Source organism: Octopus sinensis, linkage group LG10 (assembly GCF_006345805.1).
Source record: "Octopus sinensis linkage group LG10, ASM634580v1, whole genome shotgun sequence".
Taxonomy (NCBI): Eukaryota; Metazoa; Mollusca; class Cephalopoda; order Octopoda; family Octopodidae; genus Octopus; species Octopus sinensis.
The window spans coordinates 44,676,107-44,691,622 of NC_043006.1; the positions used below are offsets into that span (position 1 = coordinate 44,676,107).

The 15,516-nt window shown below is 40.5% G+C and overlaps 1 protein-coding gene across 1 annotated transcript in view; it reads left to right on the forward strand.

The window, feature by feature from the left end:
- Positions 1-14,937, forward strand: part of LOC115216390 (tripeptidyl-peptidase 2) — a 101,881-nt gene extending 86,944 nt beyond the window's left edge. Inside the window, exons 27-29 of the mRNA XM_029785686.2 lie at positions 4,491-4,737; positions 10,445-10,564; positions 14,557-14,937. Of these exons, the coding sequence (XP_029641546.1) occupies positions 4,491-4,737; positions 10,445-10,564; positions 14,557-14,646 (457 nt within the window). The 3' untranslated portion in view covers positions 14,647-14,937. The remainder of the gene's footprint in view (positions 1-4,490; positions 4,738-10,444; positions 10,565-14,556) is intronic.
- Positions 14,938-15,516: the final 579 nt, after the last annotated feature.

Consider the following 15,516-nt stretch of genomic DNA (forward strand, 5'->3'; position numbering starts at 1 on the left):
GGGTGTGTGTATGTTCTACCTGAGAGGTTCCTGCTGGCATGGAAAGGAAGGTGCAGGCTGCCGCTTTGCACATCGGGGACCCTGCCACAGAGACACGAGGCAGATGGACAAACCATCAACACAAAGAAAAGGGATGTGGACCACGCACCACCTGCCCCAAAGCGGAGGTACGCAGATGTTGTGCGCGCCACAAACAGCCATGATGTTGTCGAAAGAGCAGCTGCTGAGCAAAATCTTTTTTGTGCATGGCACAAAAGATTGTACAGCAGCTGACCTGGCTTCATCAAACCCAAGCCCGCAGGTGGGACTACCCACTATATACCAGACCACCACAGCAAACAGACACAGGATGGACACCGCCGGCAACAAGTACACCTCACCTCGATACTCCTACTGAACATCAGAGGACTGCAAACACTCAGTAACAGGACAAAGATCCCGTTCCTGAGAGACTTTGTTGCATGCAATCAAGCCTTATGCATAGCACTTACAGAAACGCACCTGAAACCGGACATAGCAGATGCGGAGTTACACATACCACAGTATGCTGTACTACGGACCGACAGGAAAGAAAGGAGTCATGGAGGTGTTGCTATGCACATCCGTGAGGACCTCACACCCCAGGTCCTCTTGTCATACTCAAACTCGGTGTGTGACACACTAATTGTACATATTAGGCAACTTGATGTAGTTGTGTGTGTCTACATATCGCCCTCCAGATGCCCCAAGCCATGTGGGCAAGTTTGAAGACTGCCTTATAAAAATAGAAGAAATTCTAACCACATTAGAAAACAACAATAGGTGTGCTTCTTATGGGAGACTTCAATCTGCCCATGTCAGATGGCCCGAGGGCCTTTCTCTCCCAGGAATGACAAGATGTGAACGAGGACAGGCGAGGTCCCTCCTGAACCTCATCAACACCCTGTACATGGAGCAGGTAATACTCCAACCAACCAGGGCAGGAAACACACTGGATCTCTGCTTCACAAATGACATGGATCTCATCCATAATGTGAAAGTGACACCGACACTACTCTCGGATCACAACATGATAGAGCTGACCATGTACGGGCCAAAAGAGAGCACGGACATGCAGCCTACAAGAAACCCTCAAAATCTTTCCAGCTTGAACTACCATAAGGCAAACTGGAACAAATTGAGAAAGAGATCCTCAAACAAAACTGGCCTAAATGTCTCTCCTCGCCAGACATCGACGTGAAACTTCAACAATTCATGTCTGTAATGCAAGCCATATGCTACAAATGTGTCCCAGAGAGAAAGGCCACTGTACACAAGAACAAAATCCCCAGAGAGAGGAAAATTTTAATGAGACGGCGTACAAAATTTTCAAATCGCCTAAACAAACAGATTGAAAGCAGTGAAAAGTCCCGCCTAAAAATAAAACTGTTGGAAATCGAAAAATGTCTGCAACTCTCCCATGAAAAAAGAAGAGAGCAGACAGAGAAGCCTGGGCTATAGAAAACATAAAATCTAACCCCAGAGCTTTCTACAGGTATGCCAAAGAAACAGCTACAGTGCACTGTAGAATAGGGCCACTCCTCGAAAAGGATGGCACACTTACAGGAAAACCAATGAGGGTAAGTGAAATACTGAATGAGCAATTCAAGAGTGTTTTCACTCCACCCCTTGGGCATCTCCAAATCACCAATCCAACTGACTTTTTTAACACTGCAGATATAAAATCAGAGGCGGCGACGATAGATTACATCGATATAAAGGAAGATGTAACCAAGGCTATAGATGAAATGAAAACAGACTCAGCTACTGGCCCCGATGGATTCCCGGCAATCCTCCTAAAAGCATGTAAGAGAGTCCTAGCAAGACCACTGCAGTTCCTCTTTCAGAGCTTCCTTGCAGCTGGCAAACTTCCAGGAAAACTGAAGGAAGGTAAAATATGCCCCATTCATAAAGGAGGTAGCAGAGCGGAAGCCAAGAACTATAGACCTATCTCTCTGACCTCACACATCAGCAAGGTCATGGAACGAATAGTCAGAAGGAAGCTGATCACCTTCCTTGAAGAGAATGACTTGCTGCCCGACACCCAACATGGTTTCCGACCAGGGAGAAGCTGTTTAACTCAGCTCCTACAACACTATGACTGGGTGCTGAAACGGCTGCTCAACCACTCAAATGTGGAAGTGATATATCTCGACTTTGCAAAGGCCTTTGATAAAGTCGATCATGGAATGATATGTCACAAACTGCGTGATCTCAACATAGTTGGAAAAACTGGGAGAATGGCTTCATGACTTTCTGAAGGATAGAAGTCAGGTGGTAGTAGCCAATGGGGCCACCTCCATTAACACACAAATAGTGAGCGGTGTTCCGCAGGGCACTGTTCTGGGACCACTACTGTTCATAATGGCCCTCTCAGACATGCCCTCAGCCACGCAGAGAGCCACGATCACAAGTTATGCAGATGATACAAAAGTTTCACAGGCAATACAGAACCCTGAGGACACTAAACACCTGCAATGTGAGCTGGACGAAATATACAAGTGGGCTGAAAAGAATAGCATGCAGTTCAATGCTGGAAAGTTTCAAGCTTTATACTATCAGCATGCAAAACTGAATGCAATACCCAATGAATACACTGGACCCGGAGGGATTGCAATCCCAGAGGCACAATCAGTGCGTGACCTGGGTATTCACATGAGTGATGACGCGACCTTTCATGTACATGTTGCTAAACTGACACTGAAATGTAGACGGCTGGCTGGATGGATTCTTAGAACCTTTAGAACAAGAGAACAAGAAACCATGATGGTCCTCTGGAAGACACTTGTCCTAAGCCACTTTGACTATTGCTCTCAGCTATGGTCACCATCCAGTGTCAAGTTGATCACAGAACTTGAGGCGATCCAACGAAGCTACACAAAGAAGATAGCCTCTATGCAGAATGTAAGCTACTGGGAAAGACTCAAGAGATTAAAATTATATTCCCTGGAGCGTAGGCGGGAAAGATATGCCATAATATACATCTGGAAGATCCTGGAGGGAAGTGTCCTGAACTTTGGCATCGAGAGTTACGCAAATGCCAGAACTGGGCGCCACTGCGTGGTGCCTAGGACTCCAAACCTGCCATCAAGATGTAGGACAAGATTCTGTGATAGCCTGGGCTTCCGAGGCCCACAGCTCTTCAATATCCTCCCGAAGAACCTGAAAGACCTGCATGGGGTGGATACAGATGTCTTTAAAATGAAGCTGGATCTCTTCCTGTCAGGTGTCCCAGATGAACCAACTTCACGGCAGGAGGGGCAGATGAGGGCAGCTGCATCGAACTCTCTCATGCACCAAATAGCAGTTGCTAGAAAGCCTCCATGAAGTGAAACCAAGTAGCAACACCAAATGGCGGTGCCCCAGCATGGCCACAGCTCATAAGCTGAAACTAGAATCAATCAATCAATCAATCAATCATGTATATATAGATATATATATATATACAGACATACATACACTCATATATATATATACATATATATATATATATATAATATATATATATACACACAGATATATACATATATATATATTATAATATATACACAATACACATACACACACACACACACACATATATATATATATCACCACACATACACACACTATATATAACACACATATGCACATACATGTACACATTCATTTATATATATATATTATATATATATATAATATATATATATATATATATATATAAATAAAATAAACCCCCTTATGGTGCCATATAAAAAGCACCCATGCTGGTGCCATGTAAAAAGCACCCAGTACATTCTAAAAAGTGATTGGCATTAGGAAGGACATCTAGCCATAGAAACCATACCAAAACAGACGACTGGAACCTGGTGTAGCTTTGCAGCTTGCCAGCTCTTGTCAAACAGCCCAAATTGTGCCAGCATGGGAAAAATAGATGTTAAATGATGACACACACACACACTCTCTCTCTCTCTCTCACACACACACACACAAATATACACTCCTTCTTGAGCTACTACAGTCTCTCTCACCTTACTCCCTCTCCACACTGATATTTCTTTCCACCTACACCTCCACTCTTTCACATCATTCAGTACACACCCCTCCATCCCCACCTCTAACCATCTGTTCCTCTCCCCTCACATTCTTATGAAACTACCCACTTTCACCTTTCTCCCATCTGATCCATTGACTGCACCAAGCACCAGCTGACACTGGTGCTTGATGCAGCCCTGTGGCTTGCTGGGTTCTCTCAAACTGTCCAACCCATGCCAGCATTTATTTAGTAATTTTGTTGCCTCTTTAATTCTTCTGGTCAATTTGGTTGATGTTTCATATTCGGAGTTCTCCGAGAGTATAATTATACCAGGAATAGCTGAGTATATTTTGGCTTATCATGATGTTTGGTGGTGATGGTAGTGATGATGATGATGATGATGAAAGAAATTTTATGGTAACAAGGCAGTAAAACCATTTACTATACTTTCTTTCAGAGAAATGGATAAACAGAAAAACATATTAATTGATACCTTTGTAAAACTTGGCTGTGCCCAGGCAGATACCCACTTAGAAGCTATGAAACCTCTGAATGCTGTAACCAGTGGTGACGACGAGCAAGTGACTGGTGTTGAAGACGATGAAGATAATGATTGCGAACATGTCATACCAAAAGTACCAATTCAAGAAATCGATTCAATATTTGAAGAACTTATAAAATGGGTCGATCCTTTTGATTCAAAAGTAAGGCCAGCCTTTGGAACTTTTTTTTTTAATTCAAATTTAAACCCTTTAGCATTCAGATTTCTCTGTCAAATGTAATGTTATATATATGCATTGTCCTGTAACTTCAAGATTTTTGATGTTGTAGTAGTTTAGTTTTAAAATGACATTGTAGGGTAGGTGTGATAGGCTGGATCTGGTCAGTTTGAACATAAAACAGGTAAAATATTTCGGTTGGATATGGTCAGTTTAAATACTAAAGGATTTATATATATATATATATATAAAACAATGTTGTGGCCATTTACACAACACTGCAATGGCCACGACTATGATTTCACTTGGCTGAGACCTTTGATGATATGCTCTGCTTGAGAAGACTCATCAAGCCAAGTGAAATCATAGCTGTGGCTGATACTAGTGTCATGTAAACGGTAACTGTGCTGGTGCCCACCACACTCTTGGAGAAGTTGGCCTTAGGAAAGGCATCCAGCTGTAGAAATTATGCCAAATCAGACTGTAACTTGGTGCAGCTCTCCAGCTTCCCCGTTTCAGTTAAACCGTCTGACCCATGCCAGCATGAAAAGTAGATGTTAAATGGTGATGATGATGACTGTATAATTCTCTGCAGATTAAAACTTTCTCTCTTTTTTATTATCCTTTCTACTCTAGGCACAAGGCCTGAAATTTTGGGGAGGGGGATAGTCGATTACATTGACCCCCAGTACTCAACTAGTACTTAATTTATCGATCCTGAAAGGATGAAAGGCAATGAGAAACAACATTGGTGAGGTGGCAGAGTTGTTAGCACACTGGGCAAAATGGTTAACAGCATTTCATCTGTATTACTATTTTGATTACTAATTTATTCTGGTGAACCCCCATAGCAGTGTTTAAAAACTAGTTTTATAGAAACTCCTTCCAAAATTATCTTGTGTAAGTTGAACTATGTGAAATGTTAGGGAAAGAAACCCAGCTGTTCCTTGCAATACATACCAGCACATACATCTGAAGCAAAATTTTTTCAGGGGTCTTTAAAATACTATTGTGGATTCCCAGTTTACTATTTTGTTGCATGGACCTTAAAAAAATCTTACATGGACCCTCAGGGGCCTTATGGACTGCAGTTGAGAACCAATGATTTAATGCCTACTTTTCAATGCTTGCATAAATCACATGGAATTTGTTGAGGCAAATTTTTTATGGCTCGGCACCCTTCCTGTTGCCAACCCTCACCTGTTTCCAGAGCTTGACATCTTTTTCATAGAAGACTGGAAACAAAACAGCCTAGTCTGTGTGATGATGATGCTTATTTACAATCATCACGTGATGTCTAGACAAGAGTACACACACACACACACAACAGTTTCCATTTATCAATCCATTCACAAGCTTTTGGTTGACCTAGGGCTATAGTAGAAGACAATTACCCAAGGCACTGTGCTATGGGACTGAACTCAAGATCACATGATTGGGAAGCAAGCTTCTTAACCACACAGCCATGCCTGTGCCCACACATGTGTGGGGTTTTCGTTTTGGTGTGCAACTTAAAATTTTTCAAGAAATACAACTACAGATATTTATTATTGGAATGAAACACCATTGCAATGGTTAATATTTTGCAACAATGTAACAAATTTTGTCAGCCTTCACCCTGCAAATTTAAAGATCTAGTGGCATTTCTTATCTGTTTAATTGTATGTATGATTGTGAGAACTTCTTGAGCTCATGGAATGTGAAGTAAAATAGAATATACTAGAATACAGCTTGCCCTTATGATCACAATAAAATCTGATAGATTGTCAACCAGCCGATTTACAGCCATCTAGGTGTTCACACAAAGTTGTTCTACTGGACTAAATTCACACACACACACACACACACACACACACACACACACACACACACATACACACCATCAACTAGCTCTACGTGCTTGATTTTAAAAAAGGGAAAAGCTTATGTTGACCTAAAGAAAGACAGTATTTCAATGAGTTTAATACAAATCTGTAATGGTTGCCTTCAGAATAATAAAGAAACTAACTGTGCTGTTTCTTTTTCTCTCTCTCTCTCTCCCTTGCTTTCCCACTGGTTGACTGAACTGAAAGTTGGAGTGTGTAATAAAATGATTGAAAATTAAACAGACAGTCAAGCACACGCATTTATTGGTGACCTGAAAACTCCAACCAATACAGTTGCCAGATGTTTGTTAATTTGCATTGCCAAGTTCAAACCCTGTAATGGATCCATTAGGCTAACCAGCTCTAGCTACATTACATATACACAATCTTCATATGACATTGCCATAAACTAGTTAGTTATGAAACTCTCACCATTTATATATAGTTAGTGCAGTAGAAATACCTTGGAAGACCCTCCACTGGGACATTTTAGAAGTCAATGGTGTGTATAGGTGAGGGTGTGGCTCTGTGGTAAGAAGTTTGCCTTCCAACCACATGGTTCTGGGTTCTGTCCCACTGTGTGACAACTTAGGCAAGTGCTTTCTACTGTAGGTTCAAACTGACCAAAGCTTTGAGTGGATTTGGTAGATGGAAATTGAAAGAAGGCCATCATGTGTGTGTCCGTGCGTTGCCTTGACATCACACTTGATGGCTGTAAATAAGTGTCACCATCAAACAAGCAAATTCTTTTATTTCCACTATCTGATTGCATTACCATGTTGGGGAACAGGTGAGAGATGGTAACAGGAAGGGGATCTGGCCATAGAAAATCTGCCTCCAACAAATTTTATCTCACCCTTGCAAGCATTGGAAAAGTAGATGTTAAAACAATGATGAATGTAGCAGAGCAGAGTCCATTGTTGGAAGGAGTAAATAAGACAGGTGATAAATCTTCTTACTGGATATGAGGGTAAACTGCCCCTCGTTATGTAATTCTAGTTAGTACCCATTGCTGATAGATAACCTGAAATCACAAACCTATACAGAGGTAGTTTAATTGTTACTGAAGTGTAATATTTTTGTAGTTTTAAGCATGGCACCAGCACAGGTGTTTTATACATGGCACCAGCACCGGTGTTTTTTTCTAAGCATTTTTTTCTAATGAATAATGACCTACTTTCTTTAAGATTTATATCCTAGTCAGGTGATTTGTGTTCAGTTCTGCACATTAAAAAAATATTTGTTAGTTATACAATTTTACACTTTTTGTGTTGTTTATTTTATGTGCCAGTGCCACATAAAAAGCACCTGTGCTGGTGCCATGTATAAAACACCTGTGCTGGTGTCAAGTATAAAACACCTGTGCTGGTGTCAAGTATAAAACACTGGTGCTGGTGCCATGGATAAAACACTAGTGCCATGTATAAAACACCTGTGCTGGTGTCAAGTATAAAACACTGGTGCTGGTGCCATGGATAAAACACTAGTGCCATGTATAAAACACCTGTGCTGGTGCCGTATATAAAACACCTGTGCTGGTGCCATGTATAAAACACCGGTGCTGGTGCCATGTATAAAACACCGGTGCTGGTGCCATGTATAAAACACCTGTGCTGGTGCCATGTATAAAACACCGGTGCTGGTGCCATGTATAAAACACCGGTGCTGGTGCCATGTATAAAACACCGGTGCTGGTGCCATGTATAAAACACCGGTGCTGGTGCCATGTATAAAACACCAGTGCTGGTGCCATGCATAAAGTGCTGGTGCCACATATAAAGCATGGATGCTGGTGCCATGTAAAATAAGCACCCAGTACATTCTGTAAAGTGGTTGGCATTAGGAAGGGCACCCAACCATAGAAACCATTCCAAGCAGACAGTTGGGGCCTAGTGCAGCTCTCTGACTTGCCAGCTCCTGTCAGACCATCTAACCCACACCAGCAAGGAAAGCAGATGCTGAATGAATGAATGATGGTTTATAGTCAAGTGACATGGAATTTAAGTGTTTCTTTATTTATTTATTGCTAAAGATACATGTCTTAAGTTTAGTTGTGGGTACAAATTGCTGATCTTATGGTCAAGAAGTTCTCCTGATGATATGGTCTTGTGTGACTCTTCAGTTCAAATACATATTTCTGAAAGCAGAACAATATCACAAGTTGTTGAGAGGGTATATCATTATCATGATCATCATCATGATCTAGCATCCACTTTACCATTCATGCGTGAATCAGACAGAATTTTGTTGAGGCAGATTTTCTATGGCCGGACGCTCTTGTTGCCAGCTCTCACCTATTTCAAAGCCAAGTAATACTTCCCATGGCCAGACATGTTTTGCATGGAAGATTGGAAGCAAACAACCTCACTTGTATGCTGGTTACTCTTGTTTAATGTCTCCACATGATGTCAAGACCCCCTCCCCCCACACACCTTGAAGTGTCTTCTCAGAATAATTCAACTCCAATACTTGTTTCTTGTAAAGTCTAGTACTTATTTTGCTGGTCTCTTTTGCTGGACCACCAAGAAAGATGTAAACAAACCAACACTGGTTTGTTGTTGCTGGTGTGGGATTGTCAAACACAGATACAAAAAACACACATCCACACACATGTATATATAAATTTTCTCTTGCTCTCTCTCTTTCTCTCTCTTTGGCCAAGTAACCATGTACCTCCTCCACAGCATGACACTTGTTTCTATTGCTCTGTCACACTCTAACCTTTCATCGTCAGACACAAGATCACCTCTTCCAATTCCCCCTCCCCTCTCAAAGGTTCTTTGTCTTACAAGTTACTTGGTGACCCTGTCAGTGCTGGTGCCATGTAAAAAGCATCCCGTCCACACTGTAAAGGGGTTGGCATTTGATAGGGCATCCAGCAGTAAAAAACATACCAAAACTGACCTCACTTGTGCTGGTGCCATATTAAAAGCACTCAGCTCACTCTGAGGGCTGGTTGTTGTTAGGAAGGGCATCCCACTGTAAAAACTGTGTCTAAACAGACATGAAAGTCTGGTGCAATCTTCTGTTTGGCCAGCTCTTGTCAAACTGTCCCACCCATGCCAGCAGGGAAAGTGGATGTTAAATGATGATGATATATATGTACACATATATACATATACACACATACACATTCATACACATTCATATAGTGGTCATCCACATATATGTGCATGTCCTTGTTTGGCCATACCTCTCCCCATTTCCTTATCCTTCGTTCCTACTGGGGCAGCCAATTATCTCCTCTATTGTAAGATGACTAATTGGCCACCCCCTATCATACTCTCACCTCTCACTTGACACACAGCCACTTCCCTTGGTTCTGCTCTTTCTCTCACAACTAAGAGGGATAGTTAGTTACCAACCCTACAAGTGCCGGTGCCATGTAAAAGCACCTGTGTCATGCCTTGCAAAAGAGCACCTGTGTTGGGGCCTTATTAGAAAAGCACCTGCACTGATGCCAAGTATAAAGCACCTGTGCTGATGCAATGAAAAAGTAACCAGTACACTCTGTAAAGTGTTTGGTGTTAGGAAGGGCATCCAGCTGTAGAAAACAAGCCAAAACAGCTTGCCCACTTCAGTCAAACTGTCCAACTGTAAAAACAATTTGTAAAATAATTCTGGAGACAATCTACTCATCATTTACGCACCCCTAAAGTTCATTTTTATTTTTGTAACAAAGCAAAATAACATTTTCTTCATATCCTTAATTTTTTTTCTATGCTATTGTTCCTTCTATTTGTTTTATTGCTAAATTTCCTCTGTAATAACTGGAAAATTTCAACTACTATTTTCTCTAATTTACCCTATTATATTCCATTGTGCAGGTGATTGAATTTAGTGTGCGTCATGCAATGATGCACAAGCTGTATGGAAGGTCACTTCGTTTTCTGCTCAAGCAAAATGAGGAAAAGCCAAGCAAACAGCAGGAAAAACGTTGTATTGAAGTGAGTCATAAATGAGTTGTTTATTTGGTTTCTTTTTTTTTTTTTTGCTTTTCAATTTTATTTTAGCATTTGTTATAAACTTTGACTTTATTTGAGTTCAGACTTGTTTACTTAAACTACACAAAAAGATAAACCTGGGGTAAAATTAACTTTAATATAATTTGATATTATTATTGATGGTTGATGTTGTACATTCCTCAGCCTAGGTCCTCCAATTTCCAGTTTAGTTATTTCATATAATTATATTTATTTTTTTACCTTTTATATGTCTATGTCTGTTTAAGAAATCTAGGTTCATTGAATGGATATAGTTTTCACAAGCAACAATGCTTTGATCATCTTTTGTGTTCCAATTTTAATCATTTATGATGTATAATTTTAGCATATAATAGTTTAAGTGAATTTTTTTCTCACACTTTTTATGTTACATAGCCAGCTGTAATTAGTTCAGATGAATTTGAAAGTCTCTCTCTCTCTCTCTCTCTCTCTCTCCATCTCTCTCTCTCTCTCTCTCTCTCTCTCCATCTCTCCTCTCTCTCTCTCTCTCATCTCTCTCTCTCTCTCCATCTCTCTCTCTCTCTCTCTCTCTCTCCAAACAAAGAAAAAACTATAGACAAGACAGACATGATAATGACTGTGAAATGAAAATAATCTTACTGTACTCATTAAATTTTTGCTGATGATGTAACATGCTAATCATATGCAAATGAGTTGTTGCAACTCCTTTCTATTGGCCTGTAAACTAAAATGTGCATATTACATCATATGAAATGTGGAGAGTTCTGCAAAAATACCCTACTATCAAAAACAAATCAACTTGGTTTCCATATCTCAAGTGCACATGCACAGAACTGAGTATATTTATCTCCTTGCATATTAAGAGTTAATGAGGGAGCAATGTATGTAAATAAGTGGAATGGTTGTGAATATCCTTTAGTCTTCAGGATCCACAGAAAAATTAGGTAGGGATAAGGCAAAAATGTATTTTTCTTGGCAATGCTTTTTAGTGGCAAAAACACATCACCAGTCAGTATGGAAAAGAAAACCTGCAAAAGTTATTCAAAGCAGTGTAAATGACATATGCCGTTGCCTGTATCATTTACCAAGTAAACTTAGGTACAGTGATCCCTCGTTTATCGCGGTAGATTGGTTCTGAGACCGGCCGCGATAACTGAATTTCCGTGATGTAGGGACACCATAATTACAGTATTTATTTGGACTTTTAAAACTCTCCCTGTGCTGTTAACAACCCATCCATTACAGTAGTCTATTAATGACAAGGACAACTGTTAAGCAATAACACTTTAAGATTTTAAAAAAATAAAGATTGTTACTGTTACACAGGCCAGATTACAAAACAGAAAGCTGTGATTCGTCGTCTCTCTCCATTGCACCAATCACAGCCCGTCTTAAGGTCAAATACCCCTGTATATGCTTTTTTGCTATTTTACACTTGTTTTGTTGTTCCTAGGCTAGAAAATAATATTTATTGTTAATATTTTAATGGATTTAATGAAAAATTTTAGGCGTTCATATATATATATTTTTAAAATCCGCGAAGTCGTGAATCCGCGATAGTTGAACAATGAAGTAGCGAGGGATCACTGTATGGATTAATTTTAGCCATGCCGTGATTTTTGCGTGATTCTTGTTTTGAAAACTATTGCACGCTTCATCTAACTGCCAAATCTTATCCTGTAAAATTTCGTCATTGTGCATCGAGGCATGGAGCATCTCCCAAAACTCAAGTCTGTGATCAGCATCCCCATCGTGCAGAGCATGGGACAGGCAAGGAATGTTGGGTTTTAATTCCTTTTACGCAACAAGTTATGCACGCTCTGGTGACATTATGCCGGTGGGACATAAAAAACACCGACCGATCATGGCCGTAAAAAGCACCCACTACACTCATGGCGTGGTTGGCATTAGGAAGGGCATCCAGCTGTAGAAATACTGCCAGATCAAACTGGAGTCTGGTGCAGCCTTCTGGCTTCCCAGACCCCAGTCGAACTGTCCAACCCATGCTAGAATGGAAAATTGCAGGACTGGTGGTACGTAAAAAGCGCTATCTGAATCGTGGCCGATGCCAGCGTCGCCTCGACTGGCTTCCGTGCCAGTGGCACGTAAAAAGCACCATCCGAATCGTGGCCGATGCCAGTGCCACCTCGACTGGCTTCCGTGCCGGTGGCACGTAAAATGCACCAATCCGACCGTGGCTGTTGCCAGCCTCGCCTGGCATCTGTGCAGGTGGCACGTAAAAAGCAACCACTAAACTCACGGAGTGGTTGGCGTTAGGAAGGGCATCCAGCTGTAGAAACACTGCCAGATAAGACTGGAGCCTGGTGCAGCCTTCTGGCTTCCCAGATCCCCGGTTGAACCGTCCAACCCATGCTAGCATGGAGAACGGACGTTAAACGATGATGATGATGATGATGATGATCTATGTCTACTCCTCTCTCTCTCTCTCTCTCATATATATATAATATATATATATATATATATATATATATATATAATCATCATTTAGTATCTGCTTTCCATCTGGCGTGGGTTAGTTGATTTGACTGGAACTAGTAAACTGGAGAGCTGCACCAGGTTCCTGTCTGATTTGGTATGGTTTCTACAGCTGGAGGCTCTTCCTAACGCCAACCACTCCAAGAGTGTGATGGGTGTTTTCATGTGCCACTGGCATGGGTGCCATTTACATGACACCGGTGACGGCCACAACTATATATACAAATGGTGAAGGCACATGGCTTAGTAGTTGGGGGTGTTGCACTCAGGACCATAAGATAACCATTTTGATTCCTGGACCAGTGCATTGTTGCATTGTGTTCTTGTGCGAAACACTTCATTTCACATTGCTCCAGTCCACTCAGCTGTAAATAAGTCTCAGCGGTGGCTTGGAAGTTAACCCTGTAGTGGACAGGCTTTCCATCCAGGGGGAGTGTTGTAATCTCAGTCATTTATACGCCATAGAAACCAAGTTAGTCTCCAACCTTATGAATCCTAGGGTTCATGACAGACTCCTAACATCAGACCCCTAACATACACAGCTCTTCCAATATGTTAACTATGAACCATCACTTACTACATGAAACTGCTCTCTAATCCTTTAGCATTCAGATTACTCCATCAAATCTAATGCGTATTTATTCACGTTGCCTTTGAATAAATCCTGTATTATCTCATAGTGTTGAGATTTCAATGATGTGATTGTTTATTTTCGATTGTTATTGGAACATAGGTGTGAGAGGCTCAACATAACTAGTTTTAACATAAAATAGGTAGGATATTTGGAGAGGGTTACCTGAAGAATAGTCACACCAGTCAATTCTTCAGGTGGGGTAGCCTTGTGTAATGAATCTTCAGGTGTTTTAAACACCTGGGGTGATAATATTTAAGGTGCAGGAGGATCAGGTGAAACCAGGATGTTGCCAATGCTGAAACTAATGCTGCCAATAACACCGCCCCATTACATCTACCACCACTATCACTATCGTCACCATCACCACCAACACCACCATCATTACTACCACCACCACTATCATTACTATTGCTACCACCATTACCAACACCAACACCACTATCACCATTGTTGCTACTTATTTCTTTATTGCCCACAAAGGGCTAAACATAGAGGGGACAAATAAGGACAGACAAAGGGATTAAGTCAGTTACATCGACCCCAGTACGTAACTGGTACTTAATTTATCGACCCCGAAAGGATGAAAGGCAAAGTTGACCTCGGCGGAATTTGAGCTCAGAACATAACGGCAGACGAAATACCGCTAAGTATTTCGTCCAGCATGCTAGCGTTTCTGCCAGCTCGCCGAAAGCTACTCCCACCACTGCTACCACCATCACCATCATTACTACAACCACCACTATTACCATTAACATTTCCAACACCACCCCCGTGATTACCATGACTACCCCCATTTCTGAACTGATTTAATTTAACTCATTTATTTTATTTTGTTTCTTTGCAGATATTCAAGCAACTCAACTGGAATCACTGTGCTGAATATTTTGAAAATTCATTGCTAGTTAAATATCCCAAGAGTTACCGACCATTTTGAATTTAATTACCCAGACATTTTGCTAATAACTCTAAGTTCCCCCCTTTCCCCATATTCTGCATTACATGGATGGTCAAATAAACAGCAGGGATGATTATTATTATTATATTATTATTATTATTATTATTATTATTATTACTATTATTATTATTATTAATTGGCTTCGATCTTTAATTGATACACTGTCAATTCTCTATTGCCTTGTAATGGCTTTGGGAATGGCATGAATGTCACGATACACCGATTTCTCCTTCCTCTAAGATGTAGGGCGTTTATGCCTAACTAAAAAAAGAAACCATTATTATTATTATTATTATTATTATTATTATTATTATTACCATTATTATTGTTACTGAGACCAGGAGCATTGACAGTTAGTTGTTTGATGGAAGTTGATGCCGACATATTTCTGTACATAAACTCTGTCAAATTTGAGTTGCCAAAGCTTCATATTCTTCCTGCCCTCTCTCTCTCTCACTCTTTTTCTTTCTCTCTCATTTTCTCACTCGCTTCTCTTGCTCTTCTCCTGTCTTTTCTCTTTGTGAGACGGAGAACATTTCGGTTTCATTACGCTGCTTGCCAGTTTCAATTCTCACTCCACAACCATCACTTTAGCTGTTCCCTCCTTACCTTTTTTTTTTTTATTTAAAAAGAGAAAAAAAAAAGCAAAAGATTTTTAAGTAACCTTTTTTTTTTTGAAGATATCCTTCTTAAAATTATTTTAATTCTTAAATTTTTTCTCTTTTCAGAGAGCAATTTATACTGAACCATTGCATACTTCATTCTTTCCCCCCCTTTTTTGGCAATCCCAGCTGCCATTGTGGTCATGATGTATATATATATATATATATATATATATATATGAATGTG